Source organism: Martes martes, assembly GCF_963455335.1.
Source record: "Martes martes genome assembly, chromosome: 3".
Classification (NCBI taxonomy): Eukaryota; Metazoa; Chordata; class Mammalia; order Carnivora; family Mustelidae; genus Martes; species Martes martes.
This window is the reverse complement of record NC_137890.1, coordinates 161,920,229-161,946,487: the sequence shown is the minus strand read 5'-3', so window position 1 is coordinate 161,946,487 and position 26,259 is coordinate 161,920,229. Positions and strand designations below refer to the sequence as shown.

At 35.3% G+C, this 26,259-nt stretch overlaps 1 protein-coding gene across 1 annotated transcript in view; it reads left to right on the top strand.

The window, feature by feature from the left end:
• NYAP2 (neuronal tyrosine-phosphorylated phosphoinositide-3-kinase adaptor 2) overlaps nucleotides 1–8,793 on the top strand; it is a gene marked incomplete at both ends in the record, with an annotated part of 246,482 nt that extends 237,689 nt beyond the window's left edge. Inside the window, one exon of the mRNA XM_080799337.1 lies at nucleotides 8,566–8,793. Within this exon, the coding sequence (XP_080655463.1) occupies nucleotides 8,566–8,793 (228 nt within the window). The remainder of the gene's footprint in view (nucleotides 1–8,565) is intronic.
• Nucleotides 8,794–26,259: the final 17,466 nt, after the last annotated feature.

Genomic DNA, 26,259 nt, shown 5'->3' with positions numbered 1-26,259 from the left:
CTGAAGAGGTGGTTGTTGTCCTCATTTTGCAGGCAGAGAAAATGAGCAATCCACAGTAACTTAAAGCTCTATTTTATCTTTAAAGCCAAACAACTGTAAGGCTTAATAACTTAAAATTTTCAAATCTTTTTGATTAGTGAATTTTACATAATTGGTCATGTAGGCAAGCACTAATATGTAAAAACAAATAGCTTCTATGGCTTGAAATACCAATATGTGATGTTTCTCATGTGCCTAGTATCTGATCAGAGATTATACATGAAGGGGGATTTTTAAATCTAGGAAAAGAAGGTGGGGTTAATGTATTCCCATGATATTGCATTCAAAAGCAGCTGTGAAATCAAGATGTCACTCTCATTTATCAATATATTCATATTTTAAAGTGGAATTTAGGCATGTGAAATAAAATCTACAGTTCCAGTACATGCCTCAGGTGTTAACTTGTCTAATAATTCTTTCATAAAGCATAAGTTTTGAGTCAACATTTTTGATGAATGAAAGAGGAGTACAAGAGAATAATTTAAAAATCACCCAATCACTAAATCAGAATTAAAGATGGAAAAAATATATATAGGCAAAAAACTATCAAAAAAGCCCAAGGTATACCAAAGATGCTACTGTTTCAAATAATATCATTAAAATATAATGTGAAAAATATTTAATTCCCATAATATCTCAGGCAAGAAAACAAAATAATTAACTTGGGCAACACCGCCAAAGTGAGATTGAAAGACTTGGGATCAAATCCAGGCCCATGAAATTGAAAAGTGTCCACTGTTCTGGTATTGCATACTTATATTATGTTTTGTATTGCATATTTAGATTCTCCATTTTTTTGATATGGCACACGTATTACATCTTTTTTTTAGGAATTGTACACTTATTTGTTTTTTTTTTTGTATTGTGCACTTTTTTACCTATTTTTTTTGGTACTGCATACTTTGTTTTGTTTGTTTTTTGTTTGTTTGTTTTGGTATTGCATGCTTGTATTATCTGTTCAAATGGCTTCACTTTGGCTTTCATAAAAGAAAGGAAAAAAAATCAATTACTGTAGAATCATCTTCCTGACCTTGAATTTACACTTTTCAAAGGTGAACAAATGGTGCTTATGAGTAATTATAATGCCATATGTATTGATTGTACCTTTTAAGCACTGAGCATGGAAAATACTATGATGTTAGGTCACCTCTGTATGCTTTCAAAATGTCAACTATTTTATAATAGATACATGGAGCAAAACTTATTCATTCAAAGAAAAAGACAGGGGGTTACCTGGGTGGCTCAGTCTGTTAAGGGTCCAGCTCTTGATTTTGACTCAGGTCCTGAACTTAGGGTCTTGGGATCAATCTCCACCTCAGGTTTCATGCTCAGTGGGGAGTCTGCTTGTCCCTCTCCCTCTACTCCTCCTTTCAATCATGCTCATTCTCGATCTGTCTCTCAAAAAAATAAGTAAATAAATAATCTTTAAAAAAATAAAAAGAAAAAGACATTTATCTGGCAAATGAAAATAATAAGACCTCAAGTTTGTTGGGAGGAATGCAGGTAATAACTTAGCATCTATTACAAAGTGGACACAATATTTTTCTGTGTAAGAATCAAATAACATGGATTTGATCACTTGTTATTTGATAAATAATAAAGCAACTTTATTAGGGAATTTGCTAACAAGTGAAGGTAATTAGAAGCCTTCCATCTCTATGTTATGTCACTTTCGGAAGGTTTATTGAGAATCTATGTTGCGTCTATACTATGTAAAGCTGAATACTTCTTCCCAAAATATATTTGGAGAAGAAGAAAACAAATTCACTAGAATTATTTTTTTAAGGTTCTCAAAATAACTTTTATATTGAGATCGAATCCCTACAATAACACATCATAGACAAGCAAATGACTATTTCAAGGCTATTAAAACAAGGGGCTGACCTTACATTAAGTCTCTTACACCAGAATTTACACCAGATAATCCACTTTATTTAATTCCAACATTCTTTTTATTCGTTTTAATGATGAAATTGTAAAATGTGTAGTTGACGTAATCAAATAATTCCTCTAAACTAATTGTCAGAGCTGATTTCAAATCTAATGGGCCAAACTTGATATGAAAAATATGTGAGTATGTATGAATCAAAGCTCTTGGCTTGTCTTTAGCCCTTTTTATAGTGTCAATATTAATATTATCCTTTTTGGTCTACTATTAGACAGTTCCAAAATATACATAATTCAAGGGTTAATTGGCCATTTACGTAGCAGACTAGCAAACTTTTTCTGTAAGGGGGCAGACAGTAAATATTTTAGGCTTTGTGGCATGTGCGATTTCTGTCCCAGCTATGTAATTCTATAACATGAAAGCAGTCATAGACAATAGGTCAACAAATAGCCATGTCTGTGTGATACTTAAACTTTGTATACACTGACATTTGAATTTCATACAGTTTTCATGTATCACAAAATAGTCTTTTTTTTTTCCAACTACTTAAAAATGTAAAACAAAAATTGTTGCTCATGGGCTATACAAAAACAGGCAGTAGGTTGTATTTGGGAAGTGGGTTGTATTTTGCCAACTCCAGTCCATTATCCTGAAGATATTTATTTTTTATGTATGTTTTGTTACTAAAGTATCAATCTCTTTGCCCACTACATGGGAGAAGAAAAACAGTTTCAGTGTTAGTTTCACTAACACCTCTGGATGACCTCATGACACCTAAGGTTGGGGGCTATACAGATAAATGCAGGGAACTCACTATCTCTCATAATTCCTGAAGAATTAGCTTTCCTTTCTCGAATCTCACTAGCCAGCTTTGATGCCTGCTCTTCCTTGTTGCCCCACTTATCCTATGAATGCTCTCCTGGAGAAATTTTCTGCAGGGTAAAGAGAAAATTCAAAGAAATTTGGTGACTCTGGAAATGATTTCTCATAATGTGGGTTATAGGGCGGAGAAATTGGCACAGAGAGAGCAGCATGGAATTGATCCTGCCCCCACTCCCAGGACCATCTGAAAATTAGTATTGGGGTCGGTCTATTGTTTAAGAAATTAAATTTTATTCACAAGAGCTAAATTTAATTCTAAGGCCAACAAGTCACTTGCTCAACATTGCTTTGTCCCCTAAGTCTTTGGTAAATTATTATTATTTTTTTACATGCTAACTCATGAGGCACAAAAATCAAATGGATAGAGATATGACTGCTTGTATCAATTTTATTCTGGTATCATTTTTAGTGTTGAAATGCTAGTGTTGAAGTGCTTATTTTAGGATTTTTTTTATCTCTTTATGGTTTACTTATTTTGAAAATTGAATATTTTTAAAAATTGTATGAAGATATATTCCTGAACAGTATTATCATTCTTTTGTTCTTTGGATAAAATATACTCAGTGTCAGGATGTACTTAGTTTATTTCCTAGAGAAATTAATGCTTGAAGTACATTAAACACTCCTTGACATTTATGTTATTCTTCACGTATTAAAGAATTAGTATTAGATCATTAGCAGTGTCTCGGGCTTTACAGTTTCCCAATCCATTTGCGAACTTTATTTAGTTCACTGCCTTCTATAACCGTGCAAAGTAAGACATAGGTAGCAATACCCTTCATGTATACAGAGTATATATAATATACATAAAATATATATGAAGTATATACATATTTATATATACTATATGTATATGAATTATGTACCTATATATATATATATATATACACAATGTATAGAGGAAGTGCATATGAGTTCAAAGACATACATGACTTTTCAATGTCATGTAATAATGAAGATCCTAACCAAGTCCTTGAACTCTTTCTATTGTACCATATTACCTCCATCTAAAGAGTGAAATATAAGTTACAATTAGCATTTGGAAAGAATGTGGTCTCTTTTGGTGATTTTTTAAAATATATTTTTTAAACTTTAGAATAGTTTTAAATTTACAGAAAGGGTGCAAAGAATGCACAACTTGTATACCTTGTATACCCCACACCAAATTTCCCCTTTTGTTAGTATCTTACATTGGTATGGTGCATTTGTCACAATCAGTGAGTCAATATTGAAACAGTATTTTTAAAGCCCATTCATTATTTGGATTTTCTTAGTTTTTAATCTATCAGTCAGTTTCAGAATCCCTTCCAGGATACCACATTAGTTCATTTCAGTTATCATGTCTCATTTACTTTCACTAGACGGTGATAGTTTCTCAGCCTTTCCTTATTTTGGATGATCTCAACAGTTTTGAGGATTTCTGGACTGGTGTTTTGTAGAATAGTCCTCAATTTGGGTTTGTCTGGTGTTTTTCTCATGGTTAGTTTGAGATTATGGGTTTGGGGGAGGAGGAACACAGAGGCGGTGTGCCTTTCTCATCATATATTATTCAGGATCCTTAGGATCGACATCACTTATCACTGTCGATCACTTGGTGTGGTGTATGTAGTGTTTGCCTGGCTATCCACTGTTAAGTTACTCTCACCCCCTCCCTTTCCATACTGTATGTACTCTCTGGAAAGAAGTCACTGTGTGTAGCCTGCACGTAAAGGATGGGGTTTTATGTTTTACCTCCTTAAGGAAGAGCTTCACTTGATTTTATCCCCATCAACTTTTAGCTAAGAATATTACCTCTGCTGAATCATGTTAATATGAAAATCTTGTCCAACAGATGTAACTGTATTCATATCAGTTGAGCCAATGTCTTACAATTATCTCCCAGTGCATGCTTATTGTAAATCAAATTCCAGAATTCTTTTAACTCTGGGGTTAACCTCCAGGGTGAGGTGAAATGGAATTTTATAGCTAAATTTTAAAAAGCTTTGAAGAATTTGGTGATAAAACAAAACAAAAACACTGCAAAGTCGTGAAATATTTTATGGATAGTGTTCTTAACACGCTTCATATAATTGCTTAATATCCTATTTGTTATGTACAAATTAATAAATTGAAGCACATCTTACTGTCAGAGTGAAATGTAATTTTTAGACTTGTTTTAGGGATAGAGATTCTGCCATGTAAATGGCCATGGTGGGTAATGTTGGAGATTAATTCTGGGAATTAAAAAAAGCATGCACCCTCCAGAAAGAAATACTGAAAACCACAGGCTATATAAAAATAAACATTGGAAGTAGATTTGTCTTCCCCAAAATGAATCACATTCAAAATACATTTATCTCATCTTAATATAGTAATAACTTTCTTGGGTATCTCAAATGAGAAAAGAATGTTCCATAACAGTTTAATATGAGATGATTCTATAGCACTCTTCAAAAGATTTATTAAAATATTGAAATTAAAAAAATCTTGAATTGGCTATTTTCTAATAACCTGTATTTAAATTATCTTGGAATATCTAGCTGTCATTCATGTATTGACCAATGTTTTCTCACAGAATTTGTATTGACCACCAAAAGAAAATAGTTTAATATTATAGCATTCTGTAAAAAGGAGTTGATTTTCTTTTATTAATATTTTAAACCATTATATCAATCAAGTGGACATTTAACTACTTTAAAATAAAAATGTAAAGAATATGGAAATCATGCTTTATAACTTTTTATTCTTAAACTTTTATTTTTTAGATTTTCTTAAAGAATGGATTATTCTTAAATTGACATACTTATATAGTGCAAACTTCTAATTGAAAGAAAATACACACTTACAGTAATGCAGTTATACATATCTGAAATGTAATGACTACTATGAAATATATTGGAGATGTTGTTAGAGCAATCTAGGAGAAGTATTATTTTGCAATGACATGTATTGATTCTCACTCTTAAATATTAAAGAAAATTAAGTAACAAATGATTTTAGGTTTGTGTGGAAAAGTAAATACAATGCAAATATCAAAGTGATGCTGTAAATATCTGAAAGAAGCCTGGAGGTTTTACAGTTTTGTTGGAATGTGTAAACTCCAGTGAGATTTTACTGAGAAGAAAATGATCTGGTGAGCTTTCTAAGAGTTAACAAAATCTGTTCAATGATGGTGGCTTCTATTCATTCATAAAACTTTTTATCGAGAGCTTAATGACTCTGTTCTGCATGTTGGGGCTGCTGATGGATAAAATTTGGGGCCTGCCCTCTGGGAATTCTGTCATAAATCCATTTTAAGAGTTTATAGTTACTCAATAAATTTTGCTTGTATTTCCACCAAAATAGACTTACTGTATTTTTATTGCATGGATTATCAAGTTATAAAATATTAGAAATCCTTTGAAAAATTTCTGAGCCACTTTGGCAATGTTCTGTTGGGACAAAAGCCCATCAGTTGGAATAATTTAACAAATATCTAGAATACCATTTAAAAAGCAAACACCTGTGGCCATAAAACAAAGCTCGTTTTGTTTGGTTTTGTTTTGTTTTTCAAGGAACTTCACATCAAGTTAGACACATACAAGATAATAATCTAAGAGTGCCATCTTCTGGACTCCCCAAGTCCAAGCCATTGATTTGGGTTTATTTGATACACACTATTTATTCTCTCAAAAAGCCATAAATATATTTGCATTTCTTGAGTAGCATCTGGAAATGATAGTAACTATGACAATAACTATTATTATAATTTCTAGATAATGATCAGGAGATGTAGTAGAAAGAATATTCACTTTGGAATCGGACAGATCTAAGTTTGATAGAAGTCTCTATTATAAGCTGTGACCTTGATCTAGTTTCTGCTTTCACACTTGTACTGTATAGATAAATCTAAGTTTTCAAGGTGGCTAGGGGGACTTAATATAACATATACAGAGCTTTTTGCACATGTGTGACAGAGAGCAGGTATGGAAAGCTCCTAGGTATTTATCAGTATTATCATAATAATAGTTGGGCGCTTGCTTGTTCAGTGTTTTGAAAAATGACTTCATTATCCAATTTAATCCTTACACCAACTTCTAAAATTGAGATATTACCAATTCAGTTATTCATATAAAGAAACCACAAAGTGCAGTGACTGGGAGAAATCTGACACATCCAGGCTTTGAATTCTTGTCTTCTAGCTCTAGATCCTGCCCACTCCATAATGGATTAGGAATCATGAGAATTTCAATCTTGCCTTGTTCATGCCAGAAACTTACCTGCTTGGCTTTAGGCAACATATGTAATTTCTTGAAGTTTTAGCTTTTTCATCTGTATATTGAGGGTGTTGTACTTATTTATCTTCTCAGTCCTTTCCACTTTTACATATACACTGAAAGTCAGTACAGAGTAGTTGTTAAAAGCATAGCATTAGAGATGAATTCTTGGGATCCGATCCCAACTCTGCCCTTTGCTGGCTCTGTAAACTTAAACAAGTTGCTAAATCTCTCTAAATCTCATTTTACTCATCATTATGGATTAATAAATAGTACTTATTTCAGAACACCATCATTGTAAGGAATGAATGAATTAAACTATGCAAATGTATTTGGAATGGGATCTGGTATAAAGTAAATGTTACATAAGTATTTGCTCTGATTTTTTAAAAATTTTTTAAAGATTTTATTTATTTGCCAGAAAGAGAGACAGGAGAAGCAGGCTTCCTGCCGAGCAGGGAGCCTGATGCGGGGCTGAATCCTAGGACCCTGGGATCACAACCAAAGCTGAAGGCAGACGCTTAATGACCGAGCCACCCAGACACCCCTTTACTCTGATTTTTACACTAAAATTGTAACATCTAATTCAGTGACTCTGATTGAGCTATTTTAATCCTTAAAGTCAAAGAGTAGATTTACTTAGACAATTAAGGAGAAGCTTCCTCAGGTTGGGTTTGTGGCCCAATCACATTGCTGTCCTTTTGTGACAAACTCAACTCAGTCGTTCTAAAGAATGGTTATTAGGGGACATGTCCACATATACCTGGGATCAGCATTTATCTGCCCAGAGATATATGTATGTGTGTCAATGTATTATCAGTTCTGAATCATCTTCTGGTACATAACTGACCTGAAGAATCTGTTTCTCTAATGTGCTAGAACTTATTGGGCCCTGGGTCAGTATGATGGCCAAGGAGTCTAACTTGGACATTTGCTGAAGCATCAAAAAATATAGAAAAATTTCTTTGCAAAAATTTATTTAAACATTTAAATTCCAAACATTAGATGCATGCTAAGTCATTTTGGTAGAAGAATTATGAAATATCTAAGTCCCATGTGTTTTCTATAAACAAATGAAAATTTTATTTCAAGAACAATAATGGTCTTTAAATTTTTCAAACATATCACGTTCATCTTAGCTATCACTGAAAAGCAGTTCCGATAACTAAACTTAGACACATTGGGACCTATAAGACAATGGAGTCAGTATAAAAGCAGTAGGTAAATACTAGGCAAATTGCTTAAAAAAAAAGGAAAGGGTCATTTCCATATTGTGAGCTCCTAAAACATATTGGAAAAATATTCTTGCCCAAATAATTGTTAGATTATGTCACAAGTTTACTTAAGCATTAAATTTATTTATAGTTCCCACACTTTAATTTTGCTTTGTAAGAATTATAAAGACATAGAAACAGCTGACATTTTTTGAAATGACTACTAGCACAGTGCAAAAAAAAAAAAAAAAAGAGATTGCTTTCATACCGTTTTTTGCTTCTGTATTCACTCTTTCTTTTTTGCTAGGTGGCATGCATGCAGTGGTTTCATGGAGACCATACAATGCTTGAGATGATTGAGAAAAAGCGTTGCTTGTGCAAGGAAATAAAAGCTAGACAGAAAACGGAAAAGGGGCTTTGCAAACAGGATAGCATGCCTATCCTGCCCAGCTGGAAGAAGAACGCTGGGGCAAAGAAGTACAGCCCTCCACCCTATTCTAAGCAGCAAACGGTGTTCTGGGATACTGCCATATGACTGTGCACAGGATGGCGGGAGCTCCACATCACTTTACATGAAGAGGGAGGTCGACTCAGTCATGCGATAAGTAGCTGTTACATATCTTCTCTGTCGGAATGGAATGCCAGTGCTTCCCTGGAAAGCCCATGGGAAGCTGTGCCTACTCATGGCAAATTCTTGATAAAATGTATATTAATTGTATCCTTGCAATTAAGACACTTATTTATCCCGGATTATTTTGAATCCAAAAGATATTAAGATGTAAATATTTTACTAGTTTATGGGTGACACCTGAAATAATACACATTATACGTATATAAATTACAGAAATATCAAGAGTTTTACTATATGATATAATTTCGGTATTAACTGGTTTGTTATCTCTTTTATATGTAATCCCTTGATGCCTTTATTATTTATTTTTGCATTGAAGATGTTATTTTTTTTTCTGTCCACATTTGGCTTCTTTATGAGAACTCACAGCTATAAATCATGTTCAATCACATAATATATGATCTGGTGCTAGTAATGTAGAAGTCAAGTATCATATTCGTTAAGAACATCTGTTGCTTTCTAAGTTTTTAAAGGTTTGATGGGAAATGGATGCAAATGTGATGCATAATTTGGATGTCCACGTTACATCAACACCAATATTTTTGCTACATTGGCTTTATAAGAATTTCTCTTCAATATTGTCTTGTTTATACCAAGCAATGGTTAGTCAGGCTCCAGAGAAAGTTGTTAGGATATATTTGGATATCTCAGCAGAGAACATTTCCTTCAGAAATAACTTTCAGGACACCTGTCTTTGCATCATGGATCTAATTGGAGGAGACCAGGGTTCACTGTGACAATGGAAGTAACAAGGAATCGAAAGCTTAAATAGCACGACTGCTTTCACAAAAGTGGGACCAGTGGCTTTATTGCCACTGCCATCACTATTTTTAAGTAACTTTTCACATGTATGTTTGTTTCCCCTAGAAAATGAGAAATAAACGTTCTGACAGATACGTTTACATATTTTAGTACACTAAGCAAAACTTAGGTCCATTAATGAATTAGCATTTCTTAAGTTTTTCAAACTAGTTATCACCACATTTTTGGGTCGTAATCTTCTGTGCATGACCATCACATCCATTCTTACTGATTCTGACACCATGACCAAAGAATTATGACCACTTGTTTATTTTATTTTGTTTCAAGGAAGAAACAGGAAATGCAGGGGATAGGGGATGGATGGGGTGGCTTCGATTTTACGTGGTGGTAAAGTTTAAGTTAAACAAATTCCTATATATCTTTTAAGAATAACTTGCTAGTTGCATATAAATATTGCCACAGATTGATAGAAAGGAAACTATCTCATATATTTTGTATATTTAAATTACTATTTATGCTTCCTAAAATTGACAGTATGTGATTCTTCTTTAACAATCAATTTAGTATTATATTTCTGAGAGAAAACGTATGTGTTCAAAATTATTGTCATAGTGGTTTTCCTTGTAAGGGTTTTGACAGCAATAGTATAGTGCTGCTCAATAAAACCAAATATAAAGGAGTGAGGGGATTTTTGTAATCTATATTGCTAAGAACCTAGTGATACTTTATCAGTAATAGTTCCTTTCAAGCCTTTGAAATGTTATAAAATAATTTTTTAATCTTTTATAATCAATGTATATTTTGATGTCCAATTAGAATTCTGAAAGATTAAGGAAAAAGGGTAAGTGGGAGCATGTGTATCTGTTGTTTTTGCGTGAATGAGGACTCAGCAGGAGAACTGTATACATGAAATACTTACTGAGGTTTTAGGCTTTGCTTGTATAACTGAGGTGGTTAAAAAAAAAAAAAAGAAGCAGAAGAAGAAGCAGGATCACAAATACAGGAAATCATGTAGAGATCTTAAGTCGCTTAAATAAATCCTACTGCCATGTTTCACCAGTTAGAGATTATGTTTCAAACTCAACAATCAATGGAGTACCGATCTAAGAGTGATGGAAATGTTTTAAGATAAAATCAGAATGGAAATAAAATGTGCTTAGGACCCAGGATGTTAGCCTGATTTAACTTCTTATGACCACATACACTCGATCCAGTAGATTGGGTGTAAGACATCAATTCTCGGCATCTTTATGATGATCTGGGTATGTATATGTATGTTCAGGCTCAGTATGGTAATGATTGGATAATTCCTTTGAAATTTATATGTAGGTAACATATCCAAGTGTGTTTTTCAGACGCCAATCTTTTCCCGTATCTCTCTGAATGAGGCAGAAGATATTTTTTAATGCTGGCCACTTGTCAAGAAGGAAACAGAGGTACTGAAATGATTTGTGTTGGATTCAGTCATTCCCATTTGTTCTGCCAAATTCATGTTGCTGGCAGGTTTCATGCACTCTTTTTTTCAAGCAAGTTATTTTCTGAGAAGGCAGCTTGTTTGAAACTCTGACCTTAGGCAACCGTTTCTGTTTAATTTCTTCAAATTTTCCTTTCAATGGGAAGTCATTGAAAGATCTGGGAAAGCAGCTTCAGTGATGTTTGACTCAATAATGTTTATTGGGTGCCTAACCCACTGTCCGTTTCGGCTTTGCCAACATGGCGAGAACCATTCTATTATTCATTTTCTTTTTGTGTCGTGTTTCTTTATTTGGAGAGGAGGTCATTAGGATAGGAAGAAAAATCAGCTTATTCTCTGGTGGCAGTCAATCAGGACACGTCAGATGATAAAACATTCTGTTGAAAGTCAGAACACTCTAGAAAGATAAAGCTCATAGTTTTTATAGCAGTACCAAAGAACAAATGGTATTGTGGCATGGTTATCAGGTGGGAAGAGCCCATACGTATGAGAAATGGTCTTTTCCTGACAGCTTTTACAGAAACAGAATTTTACCGTCTGTCAACAAGACGCTTTTCTATGGGGAAAACTTCTTAGCACATCAGAGACAAATTTCTTTGGAATCAATGGGTGAGAGATCCTGCATTTCTGTTCAGTGCCAGAAGCCACCATCTTCTGAGCTGTTACGGTAGGTCTTCATTTGAACACTGATGTCCCTTTCCCTTTATTCATCCTGTGGGAGCAAGTTTGGAGAGAGTGATCGATTTGTGTAAGTGAAGGTTAATGACCACCCATACAAAATATTTGGGAAAGTGAAGCAAAACAAAACATTAAGAGGTTCACACTTGTTGTTTTGAAGAATATACACATTCCACTATCCAGAAATTGTCTGGATACAACGAGATACAACTTCCTTAAGTGACACTGGGACTTCAGAAATGGGGGTTCCAAATCATTTTCTTGAATGCTTCTAGAGACTAGAGAAACATTTTTCTTACTACACTCTAGCTTAGGCCTTGTTCTCACATGTAATTTGATTTGACTCTTTGAGTAAGTTTAAGAATCAAGTCAATAAAACTAGACAACCCTTTCAGGTTAGTGGTTTAACTAACTAAATAAGACATCAAAACAATGCACATTAACAATGCAATTTTAATCACTTATATGTTAAGGTGAGCCACTTCCCCAAAATAGAAAAGAGCTTGTAAGCTAATTATGCTACCTATGAAATTTAAAAAAAAAAAAATTCCTGTGATTTAAGCAGTAGGTAATCTGAGATGAGAGACAGTTTACCCTTTCAAAGGAATAGAAGTACAATAGAATAACAAATCCCACTTCATTGTGCCCCAAATTTAAATAGAACTGAAGAAAAAGTGGTACCTATAATATTTAAGATTAACTCACTACATCTTCCTTCAATGGGAAAATAGCTAATTATAGAATATGGACAATTTATTATTAACAGTTCATTGTTGAGAAACTTACCTAATAGTTGTTTTTAAAAATTCTGTGAAGCATTGGAATTAAATATTCTAAAAGATATGGTCCCTGCCTTCAAGGAGCTTAATTATGCAATCATTAAAATTTCAAAACAAAGCCAATTATTTCTAAGAAGTTATACAATATCACATGTTTGACATCTCTTATGTCTTTTTATATATGGTATTCTCTCTTTTTTTTCCAGATCAAGTGTACAGTCAAAACAAAATACTAAAACATATTAAAGTTAATGTCTAAGTATAAAATATGTTTATGTATAAGACTCTCTATGTACACGTAGGATATGTACTGCTGTCTATGTAACTCAGTAAAAGGATAACACGTTTGCCATGTTGGACTTGAACATTGTGGCTTGTTGTTTGGATTGATTTAAAACCCTTTGATACTTGGGTCAATTACATTGTAGCAAAATGTGTATAACCTGAAAAAAAAATGTCTTATTACATTTCCCTTTAAATACTATAGTTTTGAATTTAAGGGGAAACACCTTTACAGAAATAGTGTTGGATCTTTCTCAATCAAATATAGATGAAGATCTTTTTGAGGTGTTCAGTTGTTCCCAAATATGACTGGGTTGCCCACCCTAAAAGCATCTACATTTACACGTGTATACACACACATACAGTATACATACTGTATATAATATATATGAAAATGTTTAGTATGCACTTTTGTTTGGAACTCCTTGAGTTAACATTTATAGTGTAGCAATTGGTGTAAAGTGCACTGTGATTATAAAAAAACAAAGCACAGTAAAGTCACAGGTCTTGTTATCTTGCACTGAAAATGTGTTTACGTATTTAGCAATTGTACGTTTACTTTCTTGCTCTTTTCAAGAAATTAAAACAAATAGCTATTGAAGAAATGATACAAAATCATATGTTTTTTAGTGGATAATGGCACTACATTTTTAAAAGACAGGGTTTTTAAAAGAAACCATTTAACATCCATTCCAACATAACATGTTTACCGTATTTAAGAATCTGAATGTCATATTACATTTTTCACAACTCATTAAAAATGTCAGGTATGTGCCTGGAAAATTGTGCAAATAAGCATTAGCTAACAGATTTCTCTATTCACGTGTTGTTAGCCATTTCTATATACCTGATAATATAAACACTGATGTTTTAATTTCTCTTAATTTTTGTACTTGATTTTTTTAGGTAATATGTAATTATAAATGTACTTTGATACTACTGAAGTAACCAGATGTTGTTTGAAAACAATTTGTTTTCTTTAGTGCATTGGCAATATTTTACAATCTGCTTATTTATTTGTGCTTATTTATTTGTGCTCCCGTGTAATTATAATAAAAGCAATAGTTTAAATTAGCCGACTTTTGCCGTCGCTGTATTTATTCACTGAGAAACGAGATTAGTAAGAACTTTTCAAAGAAAAGTACACTCATGTTTCCACTTCAGAAGCTGTCTCTGACATGACATGTTTTGTGGCAGATCAGTATGGGTGAACGGTGAGGACCTGGATGCTTCAGTTTTGTGACGTGACCCTCAAGTGTCCTCAATCATAACTTGGTTTCAGCCTCTAACAGCTGAGCCACTAAATAAGAGGAAATGTGACACTTTTCTTTCTTCAATAGGAACCTAATTCCAATTAAATGACTCAGCAGGAATCTCAAGCCTTCTGGAGGCATTCAAGGAAAGCAAAAAAAAAATCCAGCTGTCTTAGACCTGTGTATGCAGACGACATGCTTATTGGGTGGGTATTTGCCATGTTCATTTATTCAGTCACATCTCTGGAATTGATCTGGTTTAAATAGGGAGCAAGTCGGTGTGGTTAACATTACTGGGGTACCCATAACTAAAACATTGCCGGGCATTTAAAATATATAAAATGAATTTTTTGGATCTCAGCAAGCTCACACACACACACACACAAAATGCATATGTAATAAGATAGTCTCTGGTCATAGTTTCTAATGGCTACTTCATCAACCATGTCCAATTTCAGTGTGATTTATTATAATTTTATAATTCCTCAAGTTCTTTTCGTGGGCATTTCTTAAAAGAAATTCAATTTATTCCCACAGTTTAGCCCCCTCCTCTAGCCACTCTGTGCTCCACGGGCACTCTACTTCTGGATTGAACAAGAAATAATTAATCATATTCCACATCGTCAATGTTTCACAGTTTCATCCATTTCAGCTCACGATAAGAAGGACCTCCCGCCCCAATCAATATCATCTCTTCTATTCTCCTAATGCCCAGTAAGACTCGCTTGTTTCCAGCTCTGTGATCTCAGAGTCTAATTATGTTAACCCTAAGATGCAAATGACTGATAAAACAATGTCCATCTTCCTATGGCCATTTGCATTTGAGAGGATTCTTTTTAACATGTACAAATGAGTATCTATTAATAGAATGTGACAGACTAGGAGATTGGGAGAAGAGAAGTTTGTGGAAAAATTTGTACAATATCACCACCTAAAATCATGTCCTCTAGAGTTGTGTTTCTCAAACTTTGCTGCAGAGAAGAGCCCTGCTGGCAATTTCTAAAAACTCCTGTCCACAAAGCTTCCTGGGGTTAGTCACAAGCCTTGTGAGATTTTGCAAGTGCTCAAGTGACTCCAAAGTGGCCAAAATTGAGAATTAGAACAGTACTTCTCAAACTTTAATGAACATGTCTATCACCTGCAGATCTTGGTAACAACATACAAATTCTGATTCATCAGAGTCTGAGATTTGGCATCTCTAGAATATCCCAGGAAATTCTGATGCTGCCTGTCCATAGACCATCTACTGAGCAAACAATATCTCCTAGGTGACTCCCTTTTCTGTCTATTTTCAGGGAGCCTTTGGTACCATTCTCTTGAGCACCAATACTCAGATTGTACTTCACAGATGGACAACAGAGAATTATCTTGAAACTGGTTAGAAATGCAAAACCTTAAACTCCATCCTAGATGACTGTCTGGAGCTGAGACACATGAATCTTTTGGGCTGGGGCTCATAGAGCTGGTTCAGCAAGCCATGCGGATGATTCTTACACTCAGTAAAGTTTGAGAAGCGATGTCCCGGATCGCTGCCCTGGTGTGGTTTTCAACCATGGCAGCACATTATATTCCCCTCAGGATATTTTATTTAATACTGATGCCTGAGCCCCACTCCTAGAGATTTTGATTTTAATAGCCTGGGTTTCAGGACTGGACAGATTTTCCTCCTCTTCCTTCACAACCTCCTCCTCCTCTTCCTTTTTATCCTTTCTGCTTTCTTCCTCACAACCTCTCAGATGATTCAAATCTGAAGTTGGTAGCAAGAAAGCTCTATTAGAGATGCACATTGGAAATTGTGTCATGTTCACCAGAAACAATATTTTATCCACAGGATCAAATGCATAAATGATTGTTTCATATCTTTACTTATTTATGGATACCTCATGGCAAACTGAGCTACTGTGGGAAGAAGTTTCAGCTTTGGTTAAATCAATTCTTTGGGATAGGGTGCCCAGCTGTTATCTGAAGTGGTCAGTAGTCTATGAGAACAGGGTTGTATTATTTTTATTATTTATTCATTTATTTATTAACATTTTTTTTGAGAGAGAGAGAGTATGTGGGGAGTGGGGAAAGGGAGGGAGAAGGAGAGAGAGAGAGAGAGAGTATCTTAAGCAGACTCTACACCTAGCACAGAGCTGAAAGCAGGGCTTAATCTCAGGGCCCTGAGATCATGACCTGAGCCAAAATCAAGAGTTGGACCCTTAAGTGATTGAGACACTCAGCTGCCTCAAGATTATGCTAGAGCAGCTCAGGGCTATTACTGTGTGTCTTTATAACTGCAGTGCTGACTCTGTACAGCGTTGCTTTGCCCTGGTAGCCCATAATTAAATGAAAAATTATTCTAGACATTGCTTAGAAATCAGTGTCTGGGTGCTACTCAGAATCTTCATTGTTGCTAATAGTACGAGGCATCTGTCAGATATCCCTCAGGTTGGAACTGATGTCTGCCACTCAAAAACCCATTCCCATCCCCAGAACATACAAACACACTGTACTGTGTTTGAATCTTCATTAAAATGGCATTTGTTTATAATATTTTTTTTGAGTTTGTCTTTTAATACGATATGGTAAGTTTCAGAAAGGGGAGCTAGGTTTGCTTGTTGCAAATCTTTTATTGCCCAAGGTGCTTGGCCCATTGCTCTGCACATGAAAATATTAAATAGTATTGGCTGACTTCATTTACATATTTATTCAGCACTCATTGAGGTCCTCTTGTACACCTACTACTCTATAGACAGTAGCAGGGCAAAGGCTATGCCCTCTATCTATCCCTTTTCCTTCCTCTCTTCCAGCACCATAAAATAAGAATTAATGAGATCTTGTGACATTTTGTAATTCATAGCCCAAGATTACTGTAAATATGTATATTATTTATATAGTTATAATTTTTATCTATCCATCTACATGTTTATTAACACTCCCTTTTGTTGCAAAAGAAATTAAAACTGTTTTTATTAATACATAAAATATAGCAAGATAACGTGTTAGCAATGTGTGAGAACTATAAGAAGAAAAAAAAAGATTAGGACATGAAATTAAAGTAGTCATGAATAATTTTAGGTCACAAAATGCATACAGTGATGCCCTATGTCATTACTAACTTTAACTTTATGATTTATCATAATAGGAGTATCACCAATGATGATACTAATAATGACTGATCTATGGTTTACTCCATGCTAGATACTGAACTGTTTTGAATATGTTTTACTTAATTCTTAACTCTATGTTTACCTTCATTTCCTACTAAAGTAATTAAAATTTACATAAGTTGTGTAAACTTACACAGATAGTAGTTACAGGTCCTGGAAACTCAAGCCAGGCTTCTCTGATTCCAAAACAAATGTAACACAGTCTCTTATTTAAATTACTTTTTGTCATTTTGATATTTACCGTATACAGAGGTTCGAAGACATTCTGACACTGTGCAAACACTATGCTGGATCATGTACCATGGAAGGAATTAATCCATTTAATTTAGATTCACATACTTAACACCAAAGAGGCACTATGTTCCCTAAAACAGAACAAACGTCATGGTTACAGCCCAGTGTAGGGGATTTTAGGTTTTCAGAAATCTTTGTCTTTATTGATCATTTCTTATCAATCTTTTAACTGGTTGCAACAAAGGCCAAATGAATTCACTAAGGTCAAACAGTGAATTGGCTTTTAAATTGATTTTTTTTCTGGTACATTTTCCTTAGGGTACCTATTATTGCCACACTATATTGAATTAAGTTTCTTGATAGGTTGCAAAGTACCTTCTCAGCTACATTAAAAAAAAAAAAAAAAGGACATATTGGCTTACCAAGGTACTTTGTTTTAGGTAGTACATCTATCCAAATTTTGTTATTCTTTCTTTAAGGTAGACACTGGCTGATACCATATTTATAATGGAGAGAGAGAGAGAAGATGGTGGAGAGTGAGATCACAGGAGTGAGAGAGAGGAGAGTAAGAGAGGAGAATGTGAGAGAAGTAGAGAAGAGAGACAATAGAAAAGTACCTGTTCTTAAGTTAAAATGTACCCTCCCACAGGACACTGACACCTCGAGACTTGATTCCCCAGCAATATTTCAGCACAAGCGTCCTTGAAAGGTGTTACTCATGACACTGGGATGGGGAGAAAAAGCATTTTATTATTTTATTTTATAAAATATTTTATTTTATTTTTTAATAGTTAAGAACTTTTTATGTATTTAAAACATGAAGTTAGCAAATTAAAATACTTGATTTGATTCACTGAATAAATATTTCCTGAGTGCTTACATGTCAGCCATTATTACACATGATAGGGATTTGGTTGTGAACAAATGAAACAATGACAATCCTACTCCTTTTAGAGCTGACACAATTGATATGATTAGTCATGTTGAAGTTGAAATTGGTAACACGCAGTTAAGCCACCTCAATCAGACCTTTAGGATTACACAGTGTGGTACTCTGGTGATACTCAGATGTTGCAAAATTCAGAAGTCTTTGAATGGATGAAGGGAGCTTGCTGAGATGGAAAGTTGTACATTGCTTCTGCTAGAGGAAGGTTTTATGCCCGCTCTCCTCATTCCCTTGGGATTTGATACCTGTCTGTCAGAGATCAGACATATGGACATACTGATTCCTTAGTAAATATATACTTCTCCTGTTACAATGGAAAGATTCTGAGGAATACCATATAAACCACTGAAACCACCTCAGAGTTGATGAGACATCCCTGATACTATTAAAATAGTCTACTTATCTGAGGATTCTCCAGATTTTATCTGAAACTAAATGTTTGTCCAATTCTAGAAAATTCTTGACTTCTCATAACTTATAATACCGATTACATTGTCCAAGTTCCAAGCAGTTCCACTTGGTTCCAGAAACACATTGACCCAGTATCATACTATAAGCCCCTGACTTCTCCCAGACTCCAGTGTTACACACCAAAGATCTGAAATTCAAATGATTGTATGCATTGAGTGAGAGAGACAAGTACCTACCTTCAAATATTGAAACAGGCAATAAATAAGGTAGAGCTTGAACAAATGTAGGTTGAAGGGGATGATAGACCACAATGTCAACTTGGACAAAGGTAAGGAGTTTGCTGGTAAAGACACAAGAACAGGGATATTACAGAGCTCAAAAATAAGCTTAAGACTATTTAGTTCGGGGAAAAGTGCAATTCCTCTCAAAGGCTCCTGGGTGGAAACTTTGAAAAAAGTTGACCTAATTTTTACTTAAATGTGTGGCCTTCTTTCAAATTAATATCAGGATTCTGCAGAAGAGCCCAGTGGGGAACCTGATCAGAGCAATTTAGAAAGACAAGTAAGACAGCAACTCAAGGCATAAAAATGAATAAGGTCAGTACAGAGAAGCAAGTAAGGCAAAAATTATTGGCCTCAATATTTCCTGATGACTCCTCAGAGCTTTCTCTTTCTGGTTTATAAATGTATTATTCACTAAGTCTGAAGAGGTGATTGGAGATGGAAGCAAATGAGTCGTCAGCTATGCAAAGACCTGGAGGGGGGTTTCAGGTATTTGAGGGATTGTAAAGGCTCTGAGATGGAATGGGCTTTCATGTGTTGAGAAAAGCCACTGGCCACAGATACACTAAAGAAGAGGTCAAGGAGAAGAGAGGCAGGGGCCACGATATGAAGGCACGGTGACATTTATATGCCAGGCCGTATAAAACATATCACCTGCACCATCTAAAAACCAAAGGCATGGGTAGAATTGAAGAGTATATAGATCTAGTACAAAAGATGCCCATGCCACTTCCCTAAACTGATCAACCTACCTTTCGGTGAATGTGTGCAGAAAACCAAGAATCCTCGAACATTTAATGAAAACTAACAACATAAATAAGAGCTAATCCAATAGAATTTATTAGGATCTTGATAAATTATAGTTAGATTGATCATCAGAGATGGTTTAATGTAAAACTACTAAAGCTTAAATTTTATGCTACACACGTGTAAAAGTTACTCTAGGATGTTCACATACCCTAGTATGTTCACATGGTCATATGATTTTGTAAAATTTGCAAAATGTGGGTCATTTTGACTAGTCAGTTCAGAGTAATGCCTTTTCTATTTTAATATCACTTCCATCCTGCTTTGCCTTAATTTGGAGTCAGTGGAGTGGCTGTGGAAATTTTGGGATCCGGCTAAGAAGATGTTAGGTTAGATGTACATTTACTTTAGGCTTAGTGGTACATTTTCACATGAATTATGGGATTCATAATTTTATATTTTTTTTTCCTTAGAGATCACACTTGCCCAATTTGTATAAGCGTGAGTCCTCACAGAATTTCATAGATAGACAATATATAGTTAAGAGATAAGATCCACTTTATCAACCATCTCAGAAAATTATGATTCAGATTTCCAGAAAACCCTGAGGTTCATAGCCTATTCTGAGCATGTTATATTTATCTCAAAGTGGCCCCATATCCTGGATATATTTATACCCATTAGAACATGTTTGTTTTAATATTCATGAGAATCAAATTGGTAAACCTAAACTTTTTGGAAACTTAAGCACTTATTTACACATAGAAATGACTAGAGAGGAACAAATAAAACAAGACAAATCAGAGAGGGAAACAAACCATAGGAGACTCTTCATCATAGGAAATAAACAGGGTTACTGGAGGAGAGGCAGGTGGGGGGATGGGATAGCTGGGTGATGGACATTAAGGAGGGTACGTGACATAATGAGCCCTGAGTATAAGACTGATGAATCACTCATCTCTACCTCTGAAACCAATTATACACTCTATGTTAATTAATTGAATTTAAATAAAAAAACTTTAATAAAAGAAATGACTAGATAATAGAAAGTTAAATATAACTGTGAAAATATTTATACCCTATGAGCTCCAAATCTACCCCTCATTGCCGGCCATATATGGAAATGGATTTAGGCCCTGTTATTGTTTTTCTCAGTAACTTGCATCATGTTAAGATTTGTCAACAGGGGGCGGTAGTGAGATGCTATAGGAAAAAAAGATTTCTCTTCAGGTCCTTTTTCCTCATCTACTTCCTGCCTTATTGTGCTGTTACCATCAGGATGCGTGTAGGGCCATCCAAATGATGCTTTCCTCCATCCAGTTTGAATGGTGTCCCAGAGGGATGTTTCTGGCTTACCCAGAGACAATGCCAGCTCTTGCCCAAAGCAACTCAGCAAACTTCTTTGACATCCAGTGAGCCACAACCATACTGTCTCTAACAAGGTCTGGATATCTTGAAGAAGGGACTCCCATCTTCCATATTTGTTCCTGCCTTAGGTAATCTCCCCCAGCTCCAGGGTAATTTTTAGAATTCTATTTACTGCTATATAGAGTTTTCTCTTAACGTTATTAATTCTTTACATCAAACTTTCCCTGTTCAAATGATTGTGTGGTTTCCATCTCCCGATTGGATTTTGACTGATACAACACTTCAGAACAGCTTTTTATTCTCCTTTACTATTATTACTATGTTTTTCATTTTCGCAGACACTTTTCTGAACTATCACCTAGTTCAATAAAATGAATATATGCTTCATAAACCGTATAACAACCTTTCAATACTGACAGCAACACAGCGAAACTGGTGATTGACTTTTTGAGTCAAGACAACCTTTGTCAATTTTGGTCCTATCTACTTGTTATAGATAGCTTAATAAACGCTGTGCATATTTTATTTGGATGCACTTAATCTCTTGCTGTTTAAAGAAAACACTCAATTGAAATTTAGCTTGTCCTTTGATTTCATTCCTCCCAGTTTTACTATTCTTTGTTAGTATTATCTGAAATGAAACTTAACACATTTAGTGTTTGAAAAAAAATCAGACACACATAGAAGGGTTGTTCTTGAGATAGAGGAATGACTTTCAAATATTGAGTCTGCAGCAAGCATTCTGACTTGCTCTAAGACATATAATGGGTTTAGGAATTAAAGGCCTTCATACGGGACAGCGAAATGATGAGTAAAATGATAAAGGGATTACATATGTAATCTATCGTTCTACAGGAAAATAAAGTAGGTATCTTTCTATGCATATTGGAAGATAAAAATGAATAAATAAATAGGTAAAAAAAATTCTGGTAGGGCTTGTATTCTTCTGGAGAAAACAAAATTTTATGATGACACTAAGAACCACAAGATTATTGTTCATTCTTATGAAATGAATAAAGATAAATATTTTACTATTCTTATTCTTAAATACAGAACATGAAAATCTCCTGTTTTGATACCGCATAGATTTGAAGACACATCATGATTTTCTAAAATATCAGTATAATGACACTAATGGGATGCATGGAACTTACCCTCACTTTTTTTTTTCTTTTTTAAGATTTTATTTATTTATTTGGCAGATAGAGAGAGCACAAGCAGGGGATCAGTAGGCAGAGGGAGAAGCAGGCTCCCCACAGAGCAGAGAGCCCAGTGCAGGACTCAATCCCAGGACTCTGGGATCATGACCTGAGCTGAAGGCAGGTGCTTAATGGACTGAGCCACCCAAGCACCCCTTACCCTCATTTTCACGAGTCCCTCTGTGTGAGGGACGCTTGACAGCATGTTGGTCTCTCTCTCATTTGCCTCTCCCCTTCCCTGGGGAAGGAGGAAGGACATATCATTTTTAGTTTGGGGCAAAAACCTGCTCCACTGCGTTCCATGCCAAGATATGCATTCTGATCTGCCACCGCTCAGAATCTCAGGATTTGGCTCTCCTATCTTGTCATCTCGTACCTCATGACTATAAAACCAGCCATATGGTTAAAGGTAAATTAAGGTTTAATACATATGTGAATCAGTAAATATTTTCTTCTCTGCTTCAGAAACATTATCCCCTCTAGAGAAAAAAATGGTTATAAGCATACTTGTGCACATTCACAACCAAGCAGCAGGAAACTTAATATATATATGGACCCATGGGTTCTCTTGGGCAAAAAACTGGAAAAAGGCTGTCATTTGGGCCCATGTGTCCACATGGCCTGGATGGAGTGGAGCAGAGCAGCCGTCTACACACAAGGCAGGTCTCTTCCCATGTGTTCTACTCTCTTCTTCTCCCTGTCATCTCTCCTGGCTCTTAGCTGTTAATAGCTTGACACCTATTCAAACTCTCTACTTCAGATCCCTTGGTGGTTTTCCTTCATGACGATGTGCATTCTTACGATGAATAAACACTGTGACCACCAAGTCATCTCAGAGGACTTGTTTTTATGAAGATAACAATTAATCCTCCTCAAGATCCATATCCATCCATCAGCAACTGAGTGCCAGTAATGTCCACATATCAGTTCTTTCCAAATGTTCACAGGTTCAGCCCCTCTAGATACAAACGCTGAAACCTCAAGAATTTAGGGTACAAGATGTTTGTTAAGGATCCACCAAAAAAGCATATTATTCAACAAACCGTGTGGGCAAAATTGCTCCTTTATTTGAACAAAAACAACAACAAAAAATACATTGCAGTCACTACTTCACACCATTCACTGAAATAAATTCTAGTTGGAGTTAAGAGTTAAACATAAAACAACCCCTAAAACTATAATGGCACTTTACAAATAATTTAACTTATAATAAAATATAATATACTTTATAATGCCTTGCTGACTAGGGAAAAAAGTTATTAAGCCCACCAAATTCTAGATTCCATATCTGTCAGGAAGACAGAGATTTTACTATATGAAAATGAAAGCTTTGTGTCATAAAAGACACAAGAAATAAAATTTAAAAGCAAAAGATAGACTAGGAGAAAATATCTGCAACATATCCAGCATAAGGGTGTCTAACATATAAGAGTTCCTAAAAGTCTAGATGGCAAAACAAAATAATCGACATAAGGACAGAAGATATGGATAGGGGATTCCAAACAGAAGGCAAGAGCTCCCACACATTAAAAAAACACAGGAAGGGCCACCGGTGGGGTAAAACCTCTGCCTTCGGCTCAGGTCATGATGCCAGGGTCCTGGGATCAAGCCCCACATTGGGATTTCTGCTCTGTAGGGAACCTGCTTCCTCCTCTCTCTCTGCCTGCCTCTCTGCCTACTTGTGATCGCTGTCTGTCAAATAAATAAATAAATAAAATCTTAAAAAAAAATAGCAAAAACCAATAATCAGAAACTACAAATTAAATGACATTGGTCCATATTTCTAAATTATCAGATCTTACTGATATTAAATGATTGATAGGTTAATATTGATCAGCCAATACTGGCTATAGTGTAAGTCAATATGTATCATCATGACTAATTCTAACAGTATAAAGAGTTAGAGCTTTTAAAAGGTAACAATATCTGAGTGACTCCATATACCTTGACTCTATATAAAATATACCTTGGGTATGATATAAATGTAAGATTATCTATTGTCACTATTTTATATACATGAACATGTACATATACATAGATGGATATATACATGAGCAGTTGGAAGTCATACCTATTCTGTTATTAAGAAAACAACTGAATTAAAAAAAATCACCCATAGATACTATTTGTATGAATCAGAAATGCCAGAGTATGCTGGAGTATCCCTCCAAAATCTCATTGGTTTAAAACAACAGGTTATTTCTTGCTCATATGTGGCCCTCTCAGGTCCTCTGGGGACTCTGTCCTGGATCTTCTCATCCAGGACGCAGCAGATGGAGTGGTCACCAATCTGGGGCATTACACCAGACCCTCTGGCAGAGGAAAGGGCGTGCGGGCTTGCAGAGGGCTCTTACACCCCCCACCTGAAAATAGTACATTTACATTTTATTCACTTACATATTTTTCACAGGGCCACACCTCAACCCACGGGTGCTACAAATTATACTTATGCCTCAGAGGAGTACTAGAAACTAAGAAACTTCTGTACCATGGAATAAAATCTGTTACAATTATATCGAGGCAGATAAGCATGTTCATATTTTAGTTGAAAAGTCATCCAGCTCCACAGGATCTTTAAATTCCATTGCCATTTTGAAAACATATATATTTGCATATGTACATATGTATTCATGTAAATGAATAGACAGTTTTGAAATCTGAAACCATTAACAAGAGGAAGTGGTACATCCTTGGTCAAGAACAGAGAGGAGGCACTTTTATTTTTACTTTATGTACTGCAACTTACTTTTCAAAATGCAATCATAGGAGGGCTCCAATACATTATTTGTTTGATTTAAACACAAATGAAAAGAAGGCAACACAGATTCTTGAAACTTTTCCACTTCCCCAGGAGGGGAAAAAAAAAAAAATTGTCAAGAAGTGCCTGGGACAATAAACCATTACTATCTACATCTTGTATGTCCCAAATAATATTTGTGCGGGATTGTTATATGTATCTTGAAGGTCCCAAGAAATATTTGTGTGGATTTGTTATCTACATCTTGTATGTCCCAGGCAATATTTTTGTGGATGGGTAAAGATGCCAAGGTTCTGTCAGCTGTTCCAAGTTGAAGGAGGCATTAATTTTGGTTTTATCAGACCAAAATGTATTTTACTAGAGAACTTCAGCCCTTAGTCTCTTCCCCATGGCTCAGTGCTTCTTAAGACAAAAGTGTTATTCAGGGGAAAAAGTTCTGGTCCATTTTCCTCAATGGTCATCACTTTCTACACACACACATATACACACACAAACACGCATACACACAAAGCTATTAACTGTGGTCTCTCTCAATTGTAAGGCAAGCATTTGTAGCTTCCTGCAGTTAGACGCAGGTAACAGCCTCTGCTCACACCTTACCACTACTGATCTGTGAGAGATAAAACAAGTGTAGAATTGCACCACATCCCAAAACAGCTCTTAGCAAGTGAACCGCAACCTAGTCATGCACTCAGCCAGACCAGGTCACTGAAGGTTAGCTCTCTGAAGAGCACCTTACACAAAAGGTCTACTCCAGGGAGTTCAGACAATGTTCAAGGACAGGTGTCAGCTACTCCCAGTCAGCTAAGGTGACAATTCTGTGAAGACGGCAGGGCCACACGTGGAAGTGGTCTTTAGCTGAGGGTGCACCCTGAAAAGTGTGGATTCTGAAACTGAGTTCATTCAAGGGTGGGGTTGCTGGGTAATGCTCATGGCTTGCACATGACTCCCTTCCCCAGTGAAAAACATTTCTAGAAACCACTCTGTTGCATTAACAGCCTCAGATGCTGAGCAGAGATAAAGAAGGTGGATGCACTTGTCACAGA